The sequence below is a fragment of the Pristiophorus japonicus genome, chromosome 2, assembly GCF_044704955.1.
Source record: "Pristiophorus japonicus isolate sPriJap1 chromosome 2, sPriJap1.hap1, whole genome shotgun sequence".
In the NCBI taxonomy this organism is placed as follows: Eukaryota; Metazoa; Chordata; class Chondrichthyes; family Pristiophoridae; genus Pristiophorus; species Pristiophorus japonicus.
In genome coordinates, this window is record NC_091978.1 from 196,911,975 (window position 1) to 196,924,682 (window position 12,708).

Genomic DNA, 12,708 nt, shown 5'->3' on the forward strand with positions numbered 1-12,708 from the left:
ATAATATGCAAGTCAAGAATGCATGGTAAAGTGCACAAAGATAGGTTAATTGTAGATACTAACATAGATGGATGTAAAACGCTCCCCACTGTTGCGAACTGGCATGGAAGTTCCCTCCTTCTACATGTAAATACCGTGTGCTGACGGTCTGTGAACGAAGTCTGTTAAATAATGCCACCTTTGTTCCTGATGCAATACATACTAAAAAAAAAAGAAAAATTGTTAGCAATTATAGGAAATCAAAAAATAGAGAGACAGACACGGATAGGTCGAGTTACCCCATTAAAGTTTCAACCTTAAAAAAACACAAATTCTCAACTTATTCCACAAGCATTTTAAGTTGTAGCCATTTAATGTGACTATGTATCGTGCATCAAAGAAACCAGGTGTTCCAGCTATAATAAATATCAGGTTCTATTTTAGTATTTTTCTTTTACTCTTTTGCAATTTCATCACTTGATATTGTTTTCATTGTCAGCTCTTTACTTTCTTTCAGTTACTCTTTATCCTATTTCAGAGAAAACTAACAAAGAGTTTATATTTTCATCCACAATTTTCCAAGTATTCTCACAAATTTTAAAACATCATTTACTTCCTCAATGGTTGAATAGCTGAACCCAAGACCGGAATGCCCCAGGTTTGATCCTTTATCTATACTGAGTTAGCTGATCTTAGCCAGGGCACTGTTACGAGCACTGTAATTGGGCTCAGTGCCACTAGTTTAGGGAACAACAACAATTGCTCCCATTACCAACTACCACACAGCAAGCTCTGTTGGAAATAAACGCGTGGACATCAGAAAAGGGCAGGGCAGAAATAGTCCACTGTTATCAATAATAACTTTTATTTATATAACGCCTTTAACGTAGTAAAACATTCCAAGGACAGCAGTGTTAACAAGACAAAACAGATAAATGTGACACCGAGCCACAAAAGAAGAAATTAAGGCAGATGACCAAAAGCTTGGTTAAAGAGGTAGGTTGTAAGGAGCGTCTTAAAGGAGGAAAGACAGGTAGAGAGGCGGAGAGGTTTAGGGAGGGAGTTCTGGAGCTTAGGGCCCAAACAGCTGAAGCACAGCCCCAATGGTTGAGCAGTTATAATGAGGGATGTTCAAAAGGATAGAATTTGAGGAGCGCAGACATCTTGTGGGGTTGTGAGGCTGAAAAAGATTAGAGATAGGGAGGGACAAGACCATGGAGTGATTTGTAAACAAGAATGAGAAATTTTGAAATGCTTAACCAGGAGCCAATGTAGGTCAGAAAGCACAGGGGTGATGGGTGATCGTGACTGGTGTGAGTTAATACACGGGTTGTTGAGTATTGGATAACCTCAAGTTGATGTAGTATAGAATGTGGGAGGCCAGCCAGGAGTGAGTTGGAGTAGTTAAGTCTAGAGGTAACAAAGGCTTACAATGAACAATGGCCACTTAGATGAGGTACCAGAAAGCAAATCAGGTCTATGGAATGGTTACAATTTCAAGAGGAGAAAATTAGACAAAACTGGGTTTTTTACAAAATGGGAATACATCATTCACAGAACAAAGTTAGCATTTCATGGGCTCTACTCAAAGTTCTACAACTGGCCACTGTGAAGGACTAGAGAACAAGTCGGTTAAGACACATCGGATTTTTCCTTCCTGTGGATAACCTCACTCCATTCTAATTCTACCAGCCAACCAAGCAGAGACTGGAAATTTATTGCATAGAAATGCAACAAACCCATTTACTATAACAACTTGGTGTGCAGTGTATTAATATAGCATATCTTAAGTTTGTAAAGATCCTGTGCAATTTTGCGCAATAACAGTGACTGTCCATAATTTTCCAAAAGCAAAATACTGCAGATGTTGGAATCTGAAATAAAAACAGAAAATGCTGAAAATCTCAGTGGGTTAGGCAGCATCTGTGGAGAGAAACAGAGTTAATGTTTCAGGTCGATGACCCTTCATCAGAACAGGCGAAGGTTCGAAATGAACAAATTCTTAAGTAGCACTGAAAGGGAGGGGAGGAAAGAACAAAAGGGAAGGTCTGTGATAGGGTGGAAGACAGGAGAGATGAGAGACACAAAAGGGATGATGGGCCGACATGAGATGGTAATGGCAGAAGTTAGAAAAAGATGAGCCTAGATGGCGGAATAATTACCAGCTGCCATGGGAAACAGAGAAAGAAAGAATACATAAGGTTGCGGGGTGGGGGGGGAGTTTAGAAAAAAAGGAGGAAAGGGAGCAAAATAGGGGCAGAGGTTAAGATCTGAAATTGTTGAACTCTATGTTGAGTCCAGAAGGTTGTAAAGTACCTAAACGAAAGATGAGGTGCTATTCCTTGAGCTTGCGTTGAGCTTCATTAGAACAGTGTAGGAGGCCAGTGAAGGAGATATCGGAGTGGGAGTGGAGCAGGGAATTAAAGTGACAGGCGATCAGAAGCTCAGGGTCGTGATTACGGACTGAACGGAGGTGTTCCGCAATGTAGAGACCACCAAATCGTGAGCAGCGAATACAGTATACTAAATTGAAAGTACAGCAAGTAAATCGTTGTTTCACCTGGAAGGAGTATTTGGGGCCCTGGACAATGGGAAGGGAGGAGGTAAAAGGGCAGCTGTTGCATCCCCTGCGCTTGCACGGGCAGGTGCCGTGGGAAGGGGAAGGGGTGACTGCGGAATGGACCAGGGTGTCGCGGAGGGAGCGGTCCCTTCGGAATGCTGAGAGGAGGGGAGGAGAACATGTGATTGGTGATGGGATCACGCTGGAAGTAGTGGAAATGGCGGTGGATGATCCTTTGAACGAGGAGACTGGTGAGTTGAAAGGGGAGGACAAGAGGAACTCTGTCATAGTTCCAAGAGGATGGGGAAGAGGTGAGAGCAGAGGTGCGGGAAATAGAACGGACACAGTCGAGAGCCCTGTTAACCACGGCGGAGGGGAATCCTTGGTTGAGGAAAAGGAAGGTATATCAGAGGCAGTGTGGAAGGTGGTGTCGCCAAAGCAGATGCGACGGAATCGGAGAAACCGGAAGAATGCAATGGAGTCCTTACAGGATGCTGGGTGGTAGAAGTGTAGTCCAAGTTGCTGTGGGAGTCAGTGGGCTTATAGTGAATGTTTGTCAATAGCCTATTCCAAGAAATGGAGACAGAGAAGTTGAGGAAGGGAAGAGTCAGAGATGGATCATGGGAAGGGTGGAAATTGGATGCAAATTGAATGAAAGTTTCTAGCTCAGGGAGAGAGCAGGAAACGGCACCGATACAGTCATCAATGTACCGGAAAAAAGAGGTGAGGGAGGGGACCCGAGTAGGACTGGAACAAAGAATGTTCCACATATCCCAGGAAAAGGCAGGCAGGATCCGTGTGGGTTCCCATAGCAACACCTTTAATTTGGAGAAAGTAAGTGGAGTTAAAGGAGAAGTTGTTCAACGCGAGAACAAGTTCAGCCAAGCAGGAGGAGGATGGTGGTGAATGGGGAGTGGTTGGGCCTCTGCTCGAGGAAGAAGCGGAATGTCCTCAGGCTATCCTGGTGGGGGATGGAGGTATAGAGGGATTGGACATCCAGCGAAAAGGAGATGGTTGGGGTCAGGAATCTGGAACCTGTTAAAGTGGCGGAGGGCATTGGAGGTATGTCGCAGATGTAGGTGGGAAGAGAGTGGACAAGAGAAGAAAAAGAGTCGAGATAGGAAGAAATAAGTTCCGTGGGCAGGAACAGGCTGAAACGATGGATCTACCGGGGCAGTCCTGTTTGTGGATCTTGGGAAGGAGGTAGAAGCAGGTTGTGCTGGGTTGGTGAACTATGAGGTTGGTGACTGTGGAGGGAAGATCCCCAGAGGAGATGAGGTCAGTGACGGTCTGGGAAATTATGGCCTGATGTTCAGTAGTAGGGTCATGGTCAAGGGGGAAGTAAAAGGAGGTGTCAGAGAGTTGGTGATCAGCCTCTGCAAGATAGAGGTTGGTCCGCCAAACAAGAAAAGCGCCACCCTTGTCAGCAGGTCTAATGACAAAGTTGGGGTTGGATCTGAGAGAGCAGAGTGCTGCAAATTCAGAGGGAGGTAGGTTGGAGTGAGTGAGGGGAGCAGAGAAATTGAGATGGCCGGTGTCCCGTCGGCAGTTCGCAATAAGAGATCTAGAGAGGGTAATAGGCCGCAGGGAGGGGTCTATAATTTTCCATCTGATGGAGGTAGATGATGGTACAGGAATTTGCCAATCTTATGAACTGAAATTTCAAAACATGCCAATACAGCTATCCACCACCTTGCACTCCCCCTTAATTTCCTCACCCTTGAAGATACAGAATGACCAAATAAACTATTTCTGAAGAAAGCCATTATCCAGGGCTACAATATTAGAAATAATGTAAAATTTTTTAATTCAACAACTAAAAACTTTTTGGAATGAAAGGTTGTGCACAATAACATACATATTTTAAAATCTAAAGTACACCATTTCCTCATTGTGTTGTCTATGACATGTAACATTTAATATTTGGGCAGCCAAATGCATATATACTTACAGTCTGCATTTTTCAAGGACTGTTTCTTTTTAGAAGGTTTGGAGATTACTTTGATTCGTTTGCTGTGAAAGACGCCAATGTCGTCACTATTACCATAAAACATTTTTACTGATAACATGAAGTGCTTTCTCTTGTCGGAGTCAGATATGTATAATGTTTTGGCTGTGCAATAGTTCTGCGAAAATAAGAGAAAAGACTTTGTACAATTAAACAAATAAATGCAAAAGCAACATTGCCTGTGTGAATGAGTCAAGATGAAACTTCATGGGACTGGTTTCTGTTTTGCTGTAGTTCAATTGTGATTTAAACTTTAAAATAGAAACAGAATTGCACACATTTTTAAATGGCAATAAAGGGCATTAAATACTCTACACCAAATCTTCTTGAGATCAGGTACAAATGCTTTCAAAGCAGTGGGTAGAAATTTAAATGGATTTAAGGACCAGAAGTCCACAAATTTAAGTTGCATAGGGCTAGATCTAGGCTAGATGTCAGGATGTGGTTCTTTTCCCAGAAAATAGTAGACCTCAAACAAGCTGCCGTTTCGAGTGGTGGATGCAGACTTGCTGAATTCCTTCAAGTGAAAGCTATATTTTTTTCTGGCTGCAGCAGAGATCACCTCTTAAAGATAGGCACTGCATGGAATTCAAGGCCAGAGTGATCTCCTGGACTAGTTTCGATCGCCTAGATGGGTCGGAGAGGAATTTCCCAGATTTTCTTTTCCCCAAATTGGCTTGGGTTTTTTAATCTGTTGCTTTGCCTCTCCCAGAAGATCACATGGTTTCGGGTGGGTGGAGTGTCTAAGTTGTGATACACAGGTATCGCAATTGTGTGGGACAGGCTCAATGGACCAGATGGTCTTTACCTGTCCATCATTGTATGTAGCTCAGTTATCCCAGGGAAGAGAAGAAACATGAATTGAGGTCTAAACTGATCAAACAGTTATCAAAGTAATGTTTAAACAAAGGGGGAAGAGGGTGATTAAAATCAAATGCTCCTAAGACTTTGACATGAGGATTGAGGATTGGTTAACAGAAAACAAAATATGAATAAACGGGTCATTTTCACGATGGCCAGCTGAAACTAGTGGATCTGTACTTGGGCCTCAGTTATTCACAGTATAGGTACAACGTCCAAAATCTGGGATCCTCGGGACCGAATCCGTGCCAGTTTTGGGGTTTATCTGGATTTCAGACGAGAAAATCAAGCGTCTGAAATCCAGAATCCTCAATCAAATCCGTTCCGGGTTTTGAGTGGCGACATCCGAAATGCGGCAAAAACCCGAAATGCGACACGGATTCGGTCGAGGATTCTGGATTTCAGACTTGATTTTCTTGTCTGAAATCCGAAATTCTCGACCGAATCGAAAAGCATGCTCCCTTGTGTGTCTCATTACCATTGTCTTATTCCATCATTTAGATTTAAGTTTTGCCTCAAAAATGTCCGGTTTTCAGACAATAAATCCGAATTCCGGACGACTCCATCAGCTATGCGCAAAATGTCCGGTTTTCAAACAATTCCAGTTTTCGGAGTTCTGGATTCGGGACGTTGCACCTTATATATATATATATATATATCAATGATTTGGATGAGGAGACCAAATGTTAAATATCCAAGTTTGCTGATGATACAAAGCTAGGTGAGAATATAAGTTGTGAGGAGGATGCAAAGAGGCTTCAGGGGGATATAGGCAGGCTAAGTGAGTGGGCAAATGGAATATAATGTGGAGAAAGGAGAAGTTATCCACTTTGGTAGGAAAAATAAAAAAGCAGAATATTTTTTTAAATCGAGAGAAATTGGGAAATGCTGGTCTTCAGAGGGACCTGTGTCCTTGTGCGTGAATCACTGAACGTTAAACATGCAGGCACAGCAAGCAATTAAGAAAGCAAATGGTTTGCTGGCATATTTTATAAGAGGATTTGAGTGCAAGAGTAAAGATGTCTCACTGCAATTATATAGGGCCCTGGTGAGACCACACCTGGAGTATTATGTACAGTTTTGGTCTCCTTACCCAAGGAAGGATATTTTTGCTATTAAGGGAGTGCAGCGAAGATTCACCAGACTGATTTCCGGGATGGCAGGACTGACATATGAAGAAAGACTGGATCGACTAGGCTTATATTCACTGGAATTTAGAAGAATGAGAGGGGATCTCATAGAAACATAAAATTCTGACGGGATTAGACAGGTTAGATGCAGGAAGAATGTTCCTGATGTTGTGGAAGTCCAGAACCAGGGGTCACAGTCTAAGAATAAGGGGTAAGCCATTTAGGACGGAGATGAGGAAAAACTTTTTCACTCAGAGAATTATGAACCTGTGGAATTCTCTACCATAGAAAGTTAAGGCCAGTTCGTTAGATATATTCAAAAGGGAGTTAGATGTGGCCCTTACGGCTAAAGGGATCAAGGGATATGGAGAGAAAGCAGGAATGGGGTACTGAAGTTGCATGGTCACTCAATCATATTGAATGGTGGTGCAGGCTCAAAGGCCTACTCCTGCACCTATTTTCTATGTTTCTATGTATATTCTCTAGACTTAAGAAGAATGAGGGGTGATCTCATTGAAACATACAATTTTTTTTTTTTTTAAAGCAGGGCTTGACACAGGGTAGATATAAAGCGGTTTCCCCTAGCTGGCGAGTCAAAAACCAGGGGTCACCGTCTCAGAATAAGGAGTCGGCCATTTTGGACTGAGATGAGGAGAAATTTCTTTACTCAGAGGGTTGTGAATCTTTGGAATTCTCCACCCAAGAGGGCTATGGAGGCTCAGTCGTTGAGTATAATCAAGACAGGGTTCGATAAGATTTTTTGATATTAAGGAAATCAAGGGATATTGGGACAGTGCAGGCAAGCGGAATTGAGGTAGATCAGTCATTGAATAGCGGAGCAGGCTCGAGGGGCCAAATGGATTACTCCTGCGCCTAGTTCTTATGTTCTTCTGCTACAATCTGCTCCTCTAACTGATTGGCTTCTTTGATTTTTCTTGGCAGCACAGTCATGCAAAGTTATGGAAAGGCACGCAAAGGCATGCTCTCTTGTGTGTCTCATTACCATTGTCTCATTCGATTGTTTAGATTTAAGGTTTGGAAAAGTTGTGTAATATAGCTTATATTACACAACGTATCTTGACAACAATTTTTATTGAGCAGAAAAAGTTATTCTTACTGGCCACATAGAATTTCCAGAGGATAGGTCCACTGAATTCTCGTTTTGTGGATTTGATATACTGAACCAATGTAATATTACGTAACTATGGTATTAAAATAATTATAAAAACCCCTCTCTGTCAGAATGAAGTCCCTCATAAAAATTCATTGAATCTTGACCATTGTTCAGAAAGTACTGTAAACTGGACAAAAACAAACATGTTTTGGTGCACCAATTTGTGCTAGCGGTGTGAAAATGTGCATGTTCACGTGTACAGTTCCTGACAATGAGCATAAGTGGTTCTGAAAACCCATATACATGCTGCCCACTGATTCAGGAATACTTGTGTCTGAGGCTAGATCTTCTGTCCCGTGATGCATGTGACTATTTCTAATCAAACTGCTGTCACATCTGCTGGATTTACCAGCCTGCTCACCTCGATCATTTCTCCCCCTTCCTAGAAATGTGGTGAAAATAAATCTTCAATACTACGTCAACTTCTCAAATACAACATGCAATCAATAAATTACCCACTTATGGAACTAAAACATTAATTTAGGCTTGTAGATCTGTCAGTTGTAATACTAAGTGATGTGCAATATTTGGACTGTTATAATAACTAGAATTGGTTTGCCTTAATACCAAAAAAGTACACGCGTCTCTTACTCGATCTTATAAACAACCATTGAATCACCCTGGCTGAAGAATTGAAAACAAATTCCATCTCTTCCTCATCAAGTTACAATTTTAGTTCCATGCACATGGCGGTATGCAAAAAAAAATGTACCCAAGTATTTTTTGCACATTCAAAATTTTGTGAAGCTCATTAGGAAGACACTAGACTTTGATTTATATAATAGATGAGGCAGAGCAATTACCTGTGCGGAGCAATTACAAGTAAGGTACAGAATAAACAATTGACTAGATATTAATTCTGATGAAAGGTTGCACCAGTAACATTAACCTGTCTGTCTGCTTTTAATCAACTTGCTATGCATTTCAAGTATTTTCTGTTACCCTCAGATTCCCAGCATTTATAAAAAGAAAAGACTTGGATTTATATCGCGCCTTTCATGACCACCGGACGTCTCAAAGTGCTTTACAGCCAATGAAGTACTTTTTGGAGTATGGTCACTGTACTAATGTAGGAACTTTGTTTTTTACACCTCAAATTGCAGAACAGCCAAAACACTGACAAAACTGAAAACACTTTGGGATAGGTTTTCGATCAGTCCGTGACCGGTTTTCCGCCTGGGCGAAGTGCAAAAACAATTTTTTTTGGCACTAAACGAGTCGCACATTTTGCGCCCGGACGGAGATATTTCGCCGGTGGTTTTGCAGCGGCGCTAAAACTTAGCACCCGCCTGTTCTTTTCACCGTTTGGATGACGTCAATCGACATGCAACGCTGCGCTATCGCCCCAGGCGGAAAACTCAGCGCAATCGGCCGCTTTACTGTCGACCCAGAAACCCACCCGAAAAGATCAGTCGAACGGAGGGCGCACCTGGCGCCATCTTGAAAATGGAGAAGTTCAGTGCATAAAAGGATTTGGAGAAGGCTGCGTTTTACACAGTGAAGTTTTATGTGAGTTTATAGTTCGTTTTAAAGGATATTTAAAGACATTTTAAAAAATGGGTACGATACTATGTCAGCCATTATTCCTAGCTGCTTTTACTATGCAGCGTCAAGCTGGAAGGCGGCTTATTGATGAGCATTTTGAGCGTAATCAAAGAGGTCACAGACATATGGTGAGGAAGACTTACCCCATCCTCCATGAGTTTACAGGGAACAGCGCTCATACCTGCAGCTCTGAGGCGCAGTGCATTGAGACTGCACTTCTGAAAAGAAGTGGTCACAGAGATATGCCAGCTCATAAAGGCAGACCTACAGCCTACCAGTGGCAACAGGACTGCACTGTCCATCAATGTGAAGGTAACTGCAGCACTTGCCTTCAATGCCTCCAGCTCTTTTCAGGCATCAGCGGAGGACATATGCTCCATCTCGCAGTATGCTACACACTGCTGCATTCACCAGGTGACTACTGCACTGTACACACGCAGGATGGATTTCATAAACTTCCCAATGACCAAGGAGGCACAGAATGAGAGGGTTGTAGGTTTTGGATGAATTGCTGGCTTCCCCAAGGTTCAGGGTGCCATTGACTGTACGTTGCGTACCTTTACTTAATTCAGAGGTTTGCCGAAACCGAAAGGGATTCTACCTCCATGAATGTACAGATCGTCTGCGACCATAGTCAGCGCATCATGGCAGTAAATGTCCAATATCTATGGAGCATCCATGATGCTTTCATCTTGCTTGATGAAGCGTCAACCATAAGGCCAGAGCTGGATGTTGGGGGACAAAGGTTACGGCCTCGCCACCTGGCTCATGAACCTCAGACAGAAGCCGAGCATCGCTATAATGCGAGCCATATAGCCACAAGCAACATCGTCGAACAGACAATTGGAGCGCTCAAGCAGCGCTTACGATGCCTGGACCATTCTGGAGGCTGCCTGCAATACTCCCCTCAGCAGGTCTCCGAGTTCATCATGGTGTACTGCATGCTACACAACTTAGCCGTCATGAGGGAACAGGATTTGCCACTGGGGACTGTAGGATCACCTCAGGAGGATGATGATGAGGGAGGAGGATGATGAGGGAGGAGGATGATGATGAGGACAACGAGCCTGGTGAGGAACCCAAGCCACCACCACAGGGGAGGCCTCGTGGAGCTTTCGCCACTGCAAAAGCCTCACGTCAGCAGCTCATAATTCAACACTTTGCTTGAAGAGTGAACAGCTGTTGCCTGGGTACTCTATTCCACCATGTTGACTATTCCCATTCTTATTCTACAAAAGAGACACTATACAGGAATGGTTATGGTGAACAAAAGAATTTATTAAACATTGTAACTGTGAAACTTTAACATTTATTAAACTATGAACTTTTATAACTTAACAGAATTGGGAAACTTTAAATATTTTTATTAAATAGCAATAACGAAATAACAACCCCTGCACCAAATGTCTTTTACCTCCGGCTCCTCCACCCACCCTCATGTCATGACCCTACCCAAGTTGGCACCAAGAGTTCGTGCAGCAAGGCAGTCAGAGTCCTGCTGTATTGGGGAGAGAGACAATGGAGATGCCATGTGTGGATCCACTGGAGAAGTTCGGGGTATGGAAGGCCCAGCTTCTGAGTGGCAAGCCTCTTGCTTGGCCTCACCACTCACAGTGATGTCAGTCTGGGTGCGACACTGGGGACTGCAGTGTCAAAGATGGAGGCCATCAATTGTGCGTGAGCATTGACAGCCTCGCAGGTTTTGCTGCCCGCACCAACAATCTGCGACCTGACCTCCATCACATTTGCAGATAGTGCCACGATGCTTGCGGGAATCCTATCCAATACCTCTAGGAACTGTCAGGTGAGCTGGACACTCTCCCTGGACAGTGCAACCATGTCCAGATGTGCATCTGACTGTCTGTCAGCAGACCAGCTTTGCCGACTCACCCTCCAGAGATGGCATATGGGATTCAACCCCGGGAGTGCATTGCTGCATGCCACTTGTGCTCGGGGCCTCGGATGGCTCAAAGCCCGAGAATGTTTCTTCCTCGCACGAGGTGCTGTCCGGATGAAAAAGAGATGTCGAGTGCATCAGCCCCCCCCACCCAGAATTGGATGCTCGGTCTACTCCTCTCCTTGAAGTTCCTCGCCCTCGACTCCCTTCTCCTGACAGCCTGAGGTGGAGGTTTCCATTGGAGGATTTGACGCATGCGACTCCTCATCTGGAAATAGAAAACAACAGATGAGTGGTTAGCAGCAGGGGAGTGGGCAGGGTGACATGAGTAAGGTCACATAACACAGGCTCATTTGCATTTTGAGGACTGCCGCTGCTCCATTATTTGTAGTCCAGAGACACTGCATCACACTGCTCGAATCCTAGTCCACAGACACTATATCACATTGCCCCAACCCAACCTGGGGATTTTGCAGGATTTACCTTCACTTCGAACCGGGGGGGGGGGGTCAGCACCCCCACAGACAGTTGCCCTCCCTGAGGCACCGATCAAACCAGCCACTCTATTCTCCAGGTCTGTCAGAGGCACGGTTCTGGGTGGACTGCCGTCTGTCCACTGCTGCTCTTGGCAGTTATGGGACATCTTTCCCTGCAAATATGCCAATGGGAATGGTTAACAGAGGGCCCATCTGCTCTTGTGGCATGCAGATAGCCATCAAAGCATTTCTACCATAGCAGCGAGGGGCGGAGGGACAAGGCACGGAGATGAGCGGAGAGGTCGGAGTCCAGAGGTGAAGCAGCGTGGACAAGACCAAGGGAAGGCACAGCATGGGCCAATAGCGAGGTTGAGAGGTCGTGAGGCTCACATTGCTCACTATGAATTCCAAATAGAGAGAGGTTCTGTGAGAAGGAGGAAGAAAGGAGGACAGTAGGAGCATGTTTGAGTTTGTGTGTATGTATTGGCACATGTAGCGGAGCCTGGTCTCCAGCTGTCTTGGATCCTCTCGTCACTGGACCAAAACCTTGCTCTGTCAATCATCATCATGATAGGCAGTCCCTTGAAGTGAGGATGACTTGCTTCCACGCCAAAAAGGGATGAGTTCAGAGGTGTTTCAATGAAGGACCTAATATTCCAGATCCCGAACTACATTTTGGAGGGTGGAAGATGCCTGTGCTTGGATTTTTTTTAACGTGTGGTGGCCATTGCACACCAGCCACCACACAGGCTTGACAGAGCTAGGTCTTAGTCCAGTGGCAAGGATTACCCAAGACGACTGGTGACCAGCTCTGCTGCACGGACTGAGCGCGCACACATATAGCAGTGTGGGCCGGTCCATGCTGCCCCCGGGCCCTTGCCCCTTCTGGGGCCCAGACTCACGCCTCTCCTGGGCCCCAGTCACTTCCTTCTACAAACTCTTACCACTTCTTCGTCCCTCTTGCTGTGCTTGCCCGCACTGCAATCAGCGACCTGACCATCAAGCCTGTGTGGTGGCTGGTGTGCAACGGCCACCCAATGTTAAAATAATTCACACACCGGCATCTTCCACCATTTAA

At 44.5% G+C, this 12,708-nt stretch overlaps 1 protein-coding gene across 2 annotated transcripts in view; it reads right to left on the bottom strand.

Moving 5' to 3' along the window:
* Nucleotides 1–12,708, bottom strand: part of rbpjb (recombination signal binding protein for immunoglobulin kappa J region b) — a 148,420-nt gene that overhangs the window by 47,581 nt on the left and 88,131 nt on the right. For both annotated transcript variants that reach the window (XM_070870700.1, XM_070870702.1), the window contains 2 exons: nt 4,491–4,665; nt 64–201 (listed from right to left, as the gene is read on the bottom strand). In XM_070870700.1, coding sequence (XP_070726801.1) covers nt 64–201; nt 4,491–4,665 — 313 coding nt within the window. The remainder of the gene's footprint in view (nt 1–63; nt 202–4,490; nt 4,666–12,708) is intronic.